General features: G+C 45.4%; 1 protein-coding gene across 4 annotated transcripts in view; it reads right to left on the reverse strand.

Moving 5' to 3' along the window:
* The window catches only part of ICE2 (interactor of little elongation complex ELL subunit 2), a 154,543-nt gene that overhangs the window by 90,093 nt on the left and 49,238 nt on the right, over positions 1–15,212 (reverse strand). For all 4 annotated transcript variants that reach the window (XM_040413733.1, XM_040413735.1, XM_040413732.1 and 1 more), the window contains exon 8: positions 5,703–5,875. In XM_040413733.1, coding sequence (XP_040269667.1) covers positions 5,703–5,875 — 173 coding nt within the window. The remainder of the gene's footprint in view (positions 1–5,702; positions 5,876–15,212) is intronic.

A 15,212-nucleotide genomic window follows, 5' to 3' on the forward strand; every position in this document is an offset into this window, starting at 1 on the left:
CGGAGGCGATAAATGGAAGGGATGATCCAGAGACTCCGGCGATTTGTCCCAGGAGGAGAGGATCGCCCGTTGGAGAGGGCGGGAGTGAAACTGCGCAAAAGGGATCGCCTCGAAGCAGGCAACCATCTGCCCCAAGACCCGCATGCAGAAGCGGAAGGACGGTCGAGAAGAAGACCCCGAACCGCCCGACGGAGGATCAGTCGTTTTTCCGAGGGAAGACGTACCTCCGCCGCTCCCGTGTCTAAAAGCATTCCCAGGAAGACCAGTTGTCTGGAGGGGGGAAGGGAGGACTTGGGGAAGTTGATGACCCAACCGAACCTCGCCAGAGTCTCTAGAGTGAGATCCACGCTGGCAACCGCTTGAGAAAGGGACGGAGCCTTGATGAGGATATCGTCCAAGTACGGTAGCAGAAAAACACCCCTGGAACGGAGTAAGGCCAAAACCGGGGCCAGGACCTTGGTGAACACCCGGGGGGCTGTTGCCAGCCCAAAGGGAAGGACGACAAATTGGAAGTGGAGGTCCCCCACGGCGAATCGGAGGAAGCGATGGTGACACCGGGCTACCGGAACATGGAGGTAGGCATCCTGTATATCGATGGAAGACATGAAATCTCCCTGCTCCAGGGAAGCCACCGCGGAACGGAGGGACTCCATCCGAAACCGTCGAAGGAGGAGAAAACGGTTGAGCTTTTTGAGGTCCAAAATGGGCCGCACCGAACCTCCCTTCTTGGGAACTACAAAGAGGTTCGAGTAGAACCCTTGGAACCTTTCCTCTAGAGGAACGGGGGTAATCGCCCCCCTGTCCAGTAAGGCTTGAACAGCCGCGGAGAACGCAGCCGCGCTTTTCGGGTCCCGCGGCAGGCGGGAGCGAAAGAACCGATCTGGAGGGAAGGATGCAAATTCGATTTTGTATCCGTGAGCCATCCAGACGTCCCTGAAAAGGAGGAGCCGGCCCCCCACCCGGGTGGGTGGGGGCGCGCCTTCAGGCAGAGGACTGCTTTGCTGCGGGTGTGCGGGCAGCCTGTGGCCTGCGCCAGGAGGGCTGCGCCCGAAAAAACGGCTTCCTACGCTTATCCTGGGGAGGAGCCCCAGAGGCTCTGCGGGAGGACCGAAAACGAGACGCACCAGGGCGTCCGCGGGGGGCGCCCCTGGCTTGGGGTTGAGGAAGATGGGTGCTTTTACCACCCGTGGCCTCCGAAATAAGCTCGTCTAGGCGGACCCCGAAAAGGCGGGAACCCGCAAACGGTAGCCCCGCCAAGGAACGTTTGGAGGCAGCGTCCGCTTTCCAAACCTTCAGCCAGAGCTCCCTCCTGACGGAAACTGCCAGGGCGGAGGAGCGTGCAATAAGGGCTCCCGCATCAAGGGAGGCCTCACAAACAAAATTCCCGGCCCGAATAATAAGCTGGGCCAAGGAACGTAGGTCCTGGATGGGGACGTCCGAGTCCAACTCCTGTTCCAGCTGCGCGCCCCAAGCAGAGATTGCTTTACCTGCCCAAGCAGAGGCAAAAACCGGTCTGAGAGCAGAACCGGAGGCAGCAAAAATGCCCTTGGAAAGGGTCTCCATGCGACGGTCCTCCGCTGACTGAAGAGAGGACCCGTCGGGAACAGGGATGGCCGTGTTCTTTGACAGCCGGGCCACAGGGGGGTCCACCTTGGGTGGGGACGACCAGGTGGCCACGACATCGGCTGGAAAAGGATAGCAAATGTCCAGCTTCTTGGGGTTGACAAAACGGGCGTCCGGGCGAGCCCAAGCCTTAGACACCACGGAGGAGAAATCAGAGTGGATTGGAAAGACTTTTGAGGCCTGCCTGGGTCTGATAAAGGAGACGCTAGCTGCGTCAGAGCTAGGGGGGTCATCTTGCACCTTAAAGGTGTCACGAATATCAGAGATGAGTTGACCCATTGCTGAGGCTAGCTTGGACGGCAGGGCCGAGTCCATTTCCAAATCTGAAACCGCCAATTCACCTTCAGAGAGCGAATCCTTTGGAGAGGAGAGGCCCGTCTGGGTGCGCACGCGTGGCGGGGAGAGGGAGGCCTCTGAGGAGGAGGCTCGCTCTACTCTAAGACGCTTCTGAGAGTGCCTAGCTCTGGAGGGGTCACTAAGAGAGAGTGAACCCGCTGCAGCGGCAGAAGCAGTGGACCCGGAGGGCGCGACAGTAAGAGTGGCGTCCTGCGGGGTAGGCGGCCTGTCTATTAGGCGGCCCACGACATGCGTGAGGCTTTCCACGGCCTGGGACAGGGATCTAGCCCAGTCAGGCGGGTCAAAGGAAGCAGGGAGCGACACAGCGGGCGACTGAGGCTGCGGTGGAGCTCGGCATGCAGTACAGTGCGGATCAGACTGCCCCCGGGGAAAGGGTTCCCTACAAGCAGTACAGGCATGGTACCAAGGCTTGGCGGCTGCAGAAGGGTCTGACATGGTGGAAAAAAGATGTTGCACTTAAAGTGGGAGACCCCAGAGAAAAGCTGAACGGGGATTACACCCAAGCAACAGTACTGGTGGCACGGAGGGGGTTAACAGTCCTACCAGACCCGGGTGATGCAAGCGGCAGCAGCAAGGGGAACAGACTGAGGAGGCTGTGGAGGAGAGGCAGCAGCACGGAGATGAATGGCTTCAGGATCGGACGGCAGAGAGGATTCCACGCAGCACTATGAGAAGTGGAGCCCGACGAAACCGGAAGTAGCGGAGCGCATGTAGGAAGCTCCGCCCCCCTCTGCCGCGCTGAAGGAGAAGCCGAGCCGCGCGCGCGGCAAAATGATTTTAACCCCCAAGACAAAGTCCCCCCCAAATGATGCCCGGTAACGGTCCTGATATGCCCATGGTGGGGGGTCGGGGGGGGGGGGGGGGGGAAGTAGCAGCGGTGGGAGGGAGGAAGGGGAGGCTGGAGCAGCCACTCTCACCATACGCTGTCTTCGCCCTCAATCCATCCAGCGGGGTCGCCCCTTCAGCTCCTGGCACCGCAGTGGCAGGAAGCCGGGGGAGGGACTTGGCGTGCGGGCGACCCTGAGCTGGCGGGACGCAGGGGAGCGAGGCTGCCCTGGTCCACCTTGTCTTCTGTGGGGGAGGCGGCAGTGCGGAATTACCGGCACTGGCGCAACTCAACCCCGGGAGAAACAGAGGGGTCTAATGCGCCTCTGTTGTCCCTGTAAGTAGAAAAAAATCGAATTAAAACAACAAATAACGCAAAAAATAAAAAATTATAGGAAAACAACCCTGCATAAGCAGGGGGTGTCTTGCCTCCTTGGACACTAAGCAAAAAACTGGCAGTCTCTTCTCCAGGCTGAAGGGTATAGCTGATGGAGGAGGGGCTTACAGCTTTCACTTAGTGTCACGCCTCCTAGGGAGCAGAGCTATACCCATGGTTTCCTGTGTCCCCCAAGGAATATGGGCGAGAAATCACAATAAAAAAAACCCCCAAAATTTACCAACTAACCAGTGAAAAAAAGATAGTATATCCATGTTGTCAAGGAATAATAATGTGACATCAAATGACATACCAACATATGAAATGTGCAATTAAAGAAATCTGAATACTTAGAGAGTATAAAAAAAGGCCTGTGGAACCAAAGGGTGCATAAGTATCCCACCCAAGAGTGCTGAGGGAAGAAACCCTATGTGTATCGCTGTAGATGGAGCTTCCTCAGGGGTGAGAGATCCTGAGAGCCGTCATACACCTAAAGAGGACCCTTCACCACTCCTGGATACGTAGAACTACAGGTAACAGCACTCTGCTAGTCAATTGCGCAAAGATATAAGCAAACACTAAAAGAATAAATGCTTGGGGGTCATACTTACTGCAAATGCAGCTAGAAGCTTTTTGCGAATATAATTGATCAAAAATATTTCGGGCCCATCTACCGGTCGTCAAGGTCGCTTCTAATCAGATGGGTCCTACTCTGACATGCCTCTCCTGGGCTTACAGCCTACAATCTGGGCAAAGTAGTACCAAGCTGCATCCTACACATGCCTCTCCCAGGTTGTGAGCCTGCAGTATGGGCTGGGTAGAATACAGCTGTACAAGCTATCTAATTAAAAGCACATGGTAAATGGGCTGGTGGTGCACGGTTCAATCTCACCACCAGGGGGAGCCACTCCCCTAGTGGCAGTGACAATGGGGAAAAAATAAACGAACCAGCACCTCCACAATAAGTGAATATAAGAACGCAGGTGCACGCTACCTTGGCTCCCCCTGGTGGTGAGATTGAACCGTGCACCACCAGCCCATTTACCATGTGCTTTTAATTAGATAGCTTGTACAGCTGTATTCTACCCAGCCCATACTGCAGGCTCACAACCTGGGAGAGGCATGTGTAGGATGCAGCTTGGTACTACTTTGCCCAGATTGTAGGCTGTAAGCCCAGGAGAGGCATGTCAGAGTAGGACCCATCTGATTAGAAGCGACCTTGACGACCGGTAGATGGGCCCGAAATATTTTTGATCAATTATATTCGCAAAAAGCTTCTAGCTGCATTTGCAGTAAGTATGACCCCCAAGCATTTATTCTTTTAGTGTTTGCTTATATCTTTGCGCAATTGACTAGCAGAGTGCTGTTACCTGTAGTTCTACGTATCCAAGTGTGTTTTAGCCAAGGTAGCGTGCACCTGCGTTCTTATATTCACTTATTGTGGAGGTGCTGGTTCGTTTATTTTTTCACCACTCCTGACATGCTTGTTTTAATAGCTACATGCATTCCTCATGGAATAATTCTGGAGCACCTATTGTTATGACTAGGGACGAGCGAATCGACTTCGGATGAAACATCCGAAGTTGATTTGCACAGAACTTCATTTGAATACTGTACTGAGCGAGCACTCCGTACAGTATTAGAATGTATTGGCTCAGATGAGCCGAAGTTATTACCGGTACTTTGCGAAGTCTCGCGAGACTTCGGGTAATAACTTAAAAAATTAATTTCTACTGTTAAAATCCTTTTCGCGGACTCTGGTTCGGTTCCAAGGTACACCCCCCCCCAACTGGTTACCACCCATCTGTACCCTTACTACAGACTACTAATTTATTAATAACTTGTACTCGTAATAGTAAAGGAATGGCAGTATATAGAGCCATGACATGGGGAATGCATGTAGCTATTAAAACAGGCATGTCAGGAGTGGTGACAGGTCCTCTTCAATTGGACGAGTGACCAGGAGAGACATTTTATGCTGTTTACCATGTCAGTGCTGCACTGACGGGAGAATCAGCTGCTAAAGAACTAACAGTTATGTGTGTTATTAATGGGAGGAGTGGACGCGCATCATTATAATCACTACCAATACTGACTAGAAGGTACAGTATATTGGGAAGGCAGCACAAAACCTAGAGGTAGTAATAGGGACACAAACACTAGAGCGCACTAGTCCTGGTAACTTGGGACTTAGCTATGATGACAGCAGCCTGGACCATGGACGGCAGGGAGACAGGTGCCCAAGGGATTGGAGAGAGATGACAGCAGTGAAAGTGGTGGAGACTATTGGTGAAAATCAGTCTAATGTACAATGAGAGGTTGATGGCACTATACTGATGAGATGACAACACTGTCAGGGGTTTTCCAGAGCTTTGACATTGATAGCCTATCCACAGGATAGGAGCACCAAGCGCTGTGTATACTGCTGGACACTACACGTGTCTGTTATTACTCATAATTATAGGATCTGAATAAGTACTGCCCAATCCAATATATGCAGCAGAAAATATACCGTACTCACATGTAAATCCATCTGGTCTTTGTCCAGAAAAAGTCCTTTCAACGGAATCATATAATTTCTCTTCATGAACTTGTCCAAAACAACCTCATGAAACATTTGGCTTCTCTCTCTTGGTCTCAGCTCTTTCTTGGGAAGAGGGGAATCGATGTATACTACTTTACATGGTTTACCATCTAGTAGAAGAGATGGAGGAGCAGTTACATCAGTGACACTCATAGTTCCATAGCTAGGCCAATCTAAACCTAATCCAGTAGAATTATATGCCCGAGAATTAGCCAAAACGGACGCTTTTCAATGACAGCCCAGCTTCTGGTTAGAAGAAGCAATTCATCTGTGTTTTACACATCAACAAAACTCTGCTGTTTCAATGAAGTTTGAAGATGTTGGTATTCTATATGAGTATTACAATTTACTTAAAGGGCTATTCCCATTCACAGACAATGGGGGGCATATAGCTAGGATATGCCCCCATTGTCTGAAAGGTGCGGGTCCCACCGCTGGGACCCGCACCTACAACAAAAACAAAGCTGGGAGCACTGTGGCTGGAGGACCCCAGATTTCCCAGGGTCCGTCCAACACCAAGCGCTGCTCCCATAGAAGTGAATGGGAGCGCACCACGCATGCGCAGCCCATGCTCCTATTCATTTCTATGGGGCAGACGGCAATAGCTCGGCTATTTTCGGCAGCCCTATAGAAACGAATGGAGGGCGGCTGTGCGGTCCCAGCTGTGGGACCCGCACCTATCAGACAATGGGGGCATATCCTAGCGATATGCCCCTATTGTCTGAGATGGGAAAACCCCTTTAAATCAACACTAAGGGTTCATCCACATGGGAATTCAGCACTGGGGTTTTCTGAACTCTGGCACTGCAAACACCTCCTGAAATGGACTAGTTTCTGGGATGGCATTGTGGTGGGAATCACAGTGGGCCGCTTCAGCCTTTGCACTGCAAAGGTTAAAAGACACAAGTAAAGGCACAGCATAAATTTACAATTATGGCTTGAAAGTCAGTCGACATATGTCATTTCCAGAATGTGTGGATGAGATTTTTGAAACACCTATCCACTTTGTTGCTACTCAGGTTCACACGTGCTGCAGATTTTCTGTGCGGATTAAAGGGGTTATCCCATCTTAGACAATGGGGGCATACTGCTAGGATATGCCCCCATTGTCCGATAGGTGCGGGTCCCACCTCTGGGACCCGCACCTACAAGGAGAACAGAGCAGAGAAAGTTGAGGAGGGCACACTGCGCATGCGCGGCCATCCTCCATTCGGCTATTTCCATCGGCCCCATAGAAATGAATGGGAGCGGTGGCTGCGCATGCGCGGTGCGCTCCCATTCACTTCAATGGCAGGGGCGGGGAGCTGCGCCTGGTGGTGGACGGACCCCAGCCACAACGTTCTCCTTGTAGGTGCGGGTCATGGGACCCGCACCTATCAGACAATGGGGGCATATCCTAGCGATATGCCCCCATTGTCTAAGATGGGATAACCCCTTTAAGGCTACTTTCACACTAGCGTTTTTATATTTTCTGGTATTGACATCCATCATCAACGTTTTGTCCCCATTAATTGTCAATGGGGACAAAACATAACTGAACAGAATGCTCCAAAATGCATTCCGTTCGGTTGCGTTCCCATACCGGAGAGCATACCGCAGCAGGCTGCAGTTTTCGTTCCGTCATGGGATGCAGAGCAAGACGGATCCATCCCCATCGGACACAATAGAAAACTGATCCATCCCCCATTGACTTTTAATGGAGTTCATGACGGATCCGTCTTGGGTATGTTACAGATAATACAACCGGATCCGTTCATAACGGATGCAGATGGTTGTATTATCAGTAATGGAAGTGTTTTTGCTGAACCTTGCCGGATCCAGCAAAAACACTTGTGTGAAAGTAGCCTAACGCAGGTGAAGTCTGCAGCACATTACAGTAAGAAAGCCAGTGGATGAGATTCACTGCTACTGTGAAATTCTGAACATTTCCTCCATGCAAAATACACTTAACAGAGCTAAACCACAAGCAGACACCCGGAGAGGCTTTCCATCCGTACACTGTTCCAAAAAGAGAAATGTCCCTCCTTAGCATGGTGTCAGCTTTAAACCACCGCCACTAGAACCTGCACCTATCTTCAGAGGAGGGGTCCTCTCACCCATTTAGTAAGGTGGCAGCTGGTCCCATGATCCAGGTGGAAAATGAATGGAGAAGTGGCCAGCTCTCTATTCACTTCAACAGGAGTCACAGAAACAGCCAAATATGTTCCCATACAAGTGAACAGAGAGAGACATGCACACAGTGCCTTGAAAAAGTATTCATACCTCTTGAACGTTTCCACATTTGTTTATGTTACACCAACAAACTTACATTTTTTTTTCATTCAGATTTTCTGTGATAGACCAGCACAAACTATGTGTGAAGTGTAAAGAAAATGATACATGGTTTTCAAAATTTTAATAAAATAAATCTGAAAAGTTTGATGTGCATTTGTATTCTGCCACCCTGAGTCAATAGGACCACCTTTCGCTGCAATTACAGCTGTAAGTCTTTTGGGGTGTGTCTCTACCAGCTTTGCACATCCAGAGGCTGACATGTTTGCCCATTCTTCTTTGCAAAATAGCTCAAGCTCAGTCAGATTGGATGGAGAGTGTCTGTGAACAGCAATTTTCAAAACTTGCCAAAGATTCTCAATGGGATTTAGATCTGGACTTAGCTGTGGATCTCTGCAGCTTCTCCAGAGTGATTATGGGCCTCTTGGCTGCTTCTCTAATTAGTACTCTCCTTGCCTGGGCTGTCAGTTTAGGTGGACGGCCATGTCTTGGTAGATTTGCAGTTGTGCCATGTTCCGTCCATACAACTTTATTCCTGACCTGTCTGGTGTGTTCCTCGGTTTTCATGATGCTGTTTGATCACTAATGTTCTCTAACAAACCTCTGAAGCCTTCACAGAGCAGCTGTAGTTATATGAGCATAAATTACACACAGGTGGACTCTATTAGCTAATTAGGTGACTTCTGAAGGCAATTGGTCACATCGGATTTTATTTAGGGGTATCAGAGTACAGGGGGCTGAATACAAATGCACGCCACACTTTTCAGACTTTTATTTATTTAACATTTTGAAAACCATGTTTTTCTTTTCACTTTACACATACTTGCTACCTTAAATCCCAATAAAAATACATTCAAGTTTGTCGGTTAATGTGAACAATTGTGAAGAAGTTCAAGGGGTATAAATCCTTTTTAAGGCACTCTATGTGCAAACATTTCTCCATTCAATCTCTACCTGGATGCAGTGGTTAGCTGCCACCTCACAAGATGGGTACAGGTTTATGGGTCACAGATGTAGATATTCCATAATGGTCTAACATGGGAATAACCCAGCCACATAGTCTCCTGCCACAGCCAGAATTGTAAAGAAGTAGAAGTTCTTCTGGGACAAATACAGAATAGGTCTCTATGTAGTTCTCATTTTAGATTGCAAGTCGGAAACAAAACAGGATATTAGGAAGGGTTTGGACTTTTTTTTTTATTTGTCCCAGTTGCTACTATTTGTGTTCCTGAGAGGTGGTCACCCTTAGTGACAACAACAATGACAGGACCTTGCAAAGCCATGACACATCATAGCTCACTGTGCATTACAAAAGGCAGCATGGGATGGGACATGTAAGTTACTAATTATGTTATTTTTATATTTTATAATGGTTAAACACCTTCAATTTATCAAAAAGTCAGCAGGGGCTTCCCTCATCAAAACCCCAATCGATAATCAAAACTTGCTACACATCAGACTCTCCCCAACCAGCCAAACTTTAAAAAGCATCCTGAAAACCTACCTCCTCTTCAGTAAAGCCTGCAACCTACAACAACCCTGCCTCCCCTACTGTCTCCTTCCCCTGTAGATTTTCAGCCCTCGCAGGCAGGGCCCTCTGTCTAACACTCAGTTAGTTCATCCGTTTTATTCTATGTATGTAAGCCCCTTTCATGGGTACAGTGATCATAAAACAATGGGGCTTTAAAATAATAATAAAAGCCACAGGCAGCTAGCTGTATAGGAATCAGGACCTCATGGAGGTAACCATCATCTCCATTTTAAAGGTTAACTGTGTGAAAAAAAACTGCAAAACTCCTCATACTTCAGGCCCATTCACATGGGGCAACAATCAGAGCCTTTATGGGGAAGGAGCATTAGTAGAAACGCTTGTTCCTGATAACTGCCCAATGTAAAGGGTCCACCAATCACCCAATGAATGAGTAAATGCTCGTTCGTTCAGTGGAAGCATGACTCCTGCGGTCACCTAAACCATTGTTTTTGAGCAATAGATTGTGCTGTCTAATCAGCAATGTGCTGCCTGGAAGCAATGATTCTTCATGGGGATGAATGATCACAGTAGTGATCGCTAGTCTCCATACAAAGGCGATGATTGCTGCATGCAAATTTAGCTCTCCCCTCCTATGACGAGTAGGCAATTATCAGAAATGAACAGTTAATTCCCCATAATTACCTGTAAAGTTGGCCAGTGTAATGGGTCACTCCCTGCAACACTACACTTCAAACAAATCCCAGCCTCCCCCCCCCCCAACTAATAGAACCATACAGATCCACAAACAATGTCTTAAAGGGCCACTAGCTTTCCACAAAACTTTTGATATATCATAGCGAAATATCAAAAGTTTAGAAAGGTGAGGTTTCTGAGCATTCAGACCCCCACCAATCCCTAGAACAAGTGCACGCTTCTCTCCCCTCTCTGCACAAGACAGGCCCATAGATTTCCATGCTTCCCTCCCCTTGTTCTAAGAATCGGATTGCTCAGACCCCCACTGATTTAAATTTTTGAACATTTTAAACTTTTTTTGTTCTATGACATATCAAAAGTTTTGTGAAAAATTAGTGACCCTTTAATAGCCTTTTGCATGGGCCAAAGATTGGGCCAATTATGGGGAACAAATGGTCCTACAAATGCTCATTCTCAAAAACTGATGCATGTAAATGTGCTGGCGACACAAAAGGCTTGTCTGTCTGGTGACCAGATTGTTTATGCAGCACATAGTTTCACATCATAATTTGTCTGCTGCACATCCTGAGTAAACCGAGATGAGCTTCCAAAAAACAGTAAATCTGTACAGGGATGAACAATCGCAGTAACAATTGCTCATCCTCATACATACAGTTGTGTTCAAAATTATTCAACCCCCACTGAAATTGAGTGTTTTGGCCAGTTTGACATTGATTTTGATCATTTCAGTCATCTTGTTTACAATTAAATCAAAGAGGCACTTGTAAGTCAGACAAATATAACATAACATTTATAATGAAATAACCACAAATGTCTTTTCTGTGCTCACATCATTATCAGTTTTATTCAACCCCCAAGTGACATTCTTAGTACAACACCCTTTTCCAGTTATAACAGCTTTTAAACGTGAAGCATAGCTTGACACAAGTGTCTTGCAGCGATCTACGGGTATCTTCGCCCATTCTTCATGGGCAAAAGCCTCCAGTTCAGTCACATTCTTAGGCTTGCGCGCTGCAACTGCTTTCTTTAAGTCTCACCAGAGGTTCTCAATCGGATTTAAGTCTGGTGACTGCGATGGCCACTTCAAAATGTTCCAGCCTTTAATCTGCAACCATGCTCTAGTGGACTTGGAGGTATGCTTGGGATCATTGTCCTGTTGAAAGGTCCAACGTCTCCCAAGCCTCAGGTTTGTGACGGACTGCATCACATTTTCATCCAATATCTCCTGGTACTGAAGAGAATTCATTGTACCTTGCACATGCTGAAGCTTCCCTGTACCTGTAGAAGCAAAACAGCCCCAAAGCATGATTGACCCCCCGCCATGCTTCACAGTAGGCAAGGTGTTCTTTTCTTCATAGGCCTTGTTCTTCCTCCTCCAAACATAGCGTTAATCCATGGGCCCAAACAGTTCTAATTTTGTTTCATCAGTCCACAGAAAACTTTTGTGGTTTGTCCACATGACTTTTGGCATACTGCAGTCGACTCTTCTTATTCTTTGGAGACAGCAAGGGGGTGCGCCTGGGAGTTCTGGCATGGAGGCCTTCATTACGCAGTGTGCGCCTTATTGTCTGAGCTGAAACTTCAGTACCCACAACTGACAAATCTTTTTTCAGTTCCTCAGCAGTCACACGGGGACTTTTCTCCACTTTGCGCTTCAGGTAGCGCACAGCAGTCGAAGTCAGCATCTTCTTTCTGCCACGACCAGGTAGCGTTTCAACAGTGCCCTTTGCCTTGAATTTGCAAATGATGCTTCCTATGGTGTCTCTTGGTATGTTTAACATCTGTGCAATATTCCTATAGCCATTGCCCTTCCTGTGAAGAGAAATCCCCTCTTCTCTTGTCTTCCTGGACCATTCTCTTGACTTCACCATGTTTGTAAACACACCAGTAAATGTCTAGAAGGAGCTGAGTATCACAGTCCTTTTAAATCTGCCTAATTGGTGCTTATTATGCTTGATTGCTGCTAATTGACATCCACAGGTCTTTTCAATACCTGATCGAAAACACTTGAATGAACCTCTGTTCTTAAGAGTGGTAGTCTTTAAGGGGTTGAATAATTGTGTCAATGAAGAAATCACAAAAAAAACATTTAATACTGTATTACAAAAAAAAATTGTCATTTTAGTTGCATTTGGTTCTTTAAAAAGTCCTTGTAAGATTTCATTCTGAACACAATTACAAATGTAGGGTTAATTCAAATATTTAGAGAGGGCTCACCTACTGCTCAAGAAAGGAGTGGGTGCACCTACAAAAGGATTCACCCAATCCTTTAAAAAGATTAAGAAAACAGTTTAAAAAAGTAGGGCACACCACCACTTGATGTCACACGGATACTTAATATAAGGATATTTATTATAACATATAATATTTATGACATATACAGTAAAATTACTAAAACATATAAATTATTCTATAAAATTCTTTAAAATATAGTCATCAATGATATAATCAGCTAGGCTATGCACAAAAGTTAATATACTCGACTGGACTATAATAAAAGTTGCAATCTTTCTTAAGGGTTAATAACCCCGATATAATGTCCCAGACGAAAGTTCAATCCAATAGTTAGATTTAATACTTATATGAGAGTCACTTGTATTTGTCTGAATTACCACTGGATCGCGGTAATGCCGCAGGTAAAACGCTGCCTAATTGCAAGACTATGCCGGAGTGGTTTTACTCACTATTTTAGATGATGCCGGTTTCCATGTCACTCGTGGCGTCCCACGTATAGTGAAAGTCTTTTATAGGCTGCGGTATAATGCGGTTTTCAGTTGCGGTAGAAATAAATGGAAGAAAGCTTGCGGGATCCTCGGTGGTTGTAGATAGCTGTGCCGTCTCAGAGGTCACCTGGAAGTATGTACCTTCTGCGTTGTTTGTTCACAATATGCAGGGTTAACTTTCACCAGGAAATGAAGAACTCAGCACAAAAAGACGGATATCCAGCTTTTCTTTAAAACAGGCTGCAGGTTCACCGATCCCTTCTTTAAAGCGCTTATTGATCTTCGGTTCTGTACTTTTATATCATGGGATTGATTACCATACGCGTTTCGGAGACTACGGCTCCTTCTTCAGTGGTTGAATTTCCCATGAAAATGATCTCTCTTTATATACCTGTACAGGTGTGGTTTTAATTAATTAATTGGCTTGGGCCGTTTTGTAGGAAGTGACGTAAATTTCTTTTAAAGTTCATGATGACAAACTATATAAACATTTAAAACATTTGTTTCTTATTTAAAAGGCATATTAAATCAATATATCACATTATATTATACATATGTTATAAGTTATTTAAAAAATAATAAGAATAAAAATCGAAAGTATATCGAACAAAATCACTGCTTGAATATACATAAACTCATAGTTTGTACCGTATATATTCCACATTCTATAGTATTCATATCATATGGATTGGCTATTTTATAATGTTCATAATATCGCTGATCTAGATATCGCAGATAGAGATGAAAAACGAATATATCAGCCGCCATGCGGTAAATGTGCGGTTTTTTAATGCGGTAAATATTCACATTGCGTTTTCACTGTATTTTTATTCTCTGTCTGCACCAATGCCACTACGCATTAGTTAAACCCCACAGTTTCGCATTGATCACATATAATTTATATAAAAAGATAAAAATACATAAAATATAAATATATGAAAATGATGTCTAAATACATGTTCGTTATTTTAATTTCGAATTGAATTGTTCAAATTCTATACATAAAACAGTAATATGAAAGATAGAGAGCTCGGAATGCAGTACGGAGCTCTCTATCTTTCATATTACTGTTTGATGTATAGAATTTGAACAATTCAATTCGAAATTAAAATAACGAACATGTATTTAGACATCATTTTCATATATTTATATTTTATGTATTTTTATCTTTTTATATAAATTATATGTGATCAATGCGAAACTGTGGGGTTTAACTAATGCGTAGTGGCATTGGTGCAGACAGAGAATAAAAATACAGTGAAAACGCAATGCGAATATTTACCGCATTAAAAAACCGCACATTTACCGCATGGCGGCTGATATATTCGTTTTTGCTCTCTATCTGCGATATCTAGATCAGCGATATTATGAACATTATAAAATAGCCAATCCATATGATATGAATACTATAGAATGTGGAATATATACGGTACAAACTATGAGTTTATGTATATTCAAGCAGTGATTTTGTTCGATATACTTTTGATTTTTATTCTTATTATTTTTTTAATAACTTATAACATATGTATAATATAATGTGATATATTGATTTAATATGCCTTTTAAATAAGAAACAAATTCAACCACTGAAGGAGCCGTAGTCTCCGAAACGCGTATGGTAATCAATCCCATGATATAAAAGTACAGAACCGAAGATCAATCAGCGCTTTAAGGAAGGGATCGGTGAACCTGCAGCCTGTTGTAAAGAAAAGCTGGATATCCGTCTTTTTGTGCTGAGTTCTTCATTTCCTGGTGAAAGTTAACCCTGCATATTGTGAACAAACAACGCAGAAGGTACATACTTCCAGGTGACCTCTGAGACGGCACAGCTATCTACAACCACCGAGGATCCCGCAAGCTTTCTTCCATTTATTTCTACCGCAACTGAAAACCGCATTATACCGCAGCCTATAAAAGACTTTCACTATACGTGGGACGCCACGAGTGACATGGAAACCGGCATCATCTAAAATAGTGGGTAAAACCACTCCGGCATAGTCTTGCAATTAGGCAGCGTTTTACCTGCGGCATTACCGTGATCCAGTGGTAATTCAGACAAATACAAGTGACTCTCATATAAGTATTAAATCTAACTATTGGATTGAACTTTCTCCTGGGACATTATATCGGGGTTATTAACCCTTAAGAAAGATTGCAACTTTTATTATAGTCCAGTCGAGTATATTAACTTTTGTGCATAGCCTAGCTGATTATATCATTGATGACTATATTTTAAAGAATTTTATAGAATAATTTATATGTTTTAGT

This window comes from Bufo bufo, chromosome 1, assembly GCF_905171765.1.
Source record: "Bufo bufo chromosome 1, aBufBuf1.1, whole genome shotgun sequence".
Classification (NCBI taxonomy): Eukaryota; Metazoa; Chordata; class Amphibia; order Anura; family Bufonidae; genus Bufo; species Bufo bufo.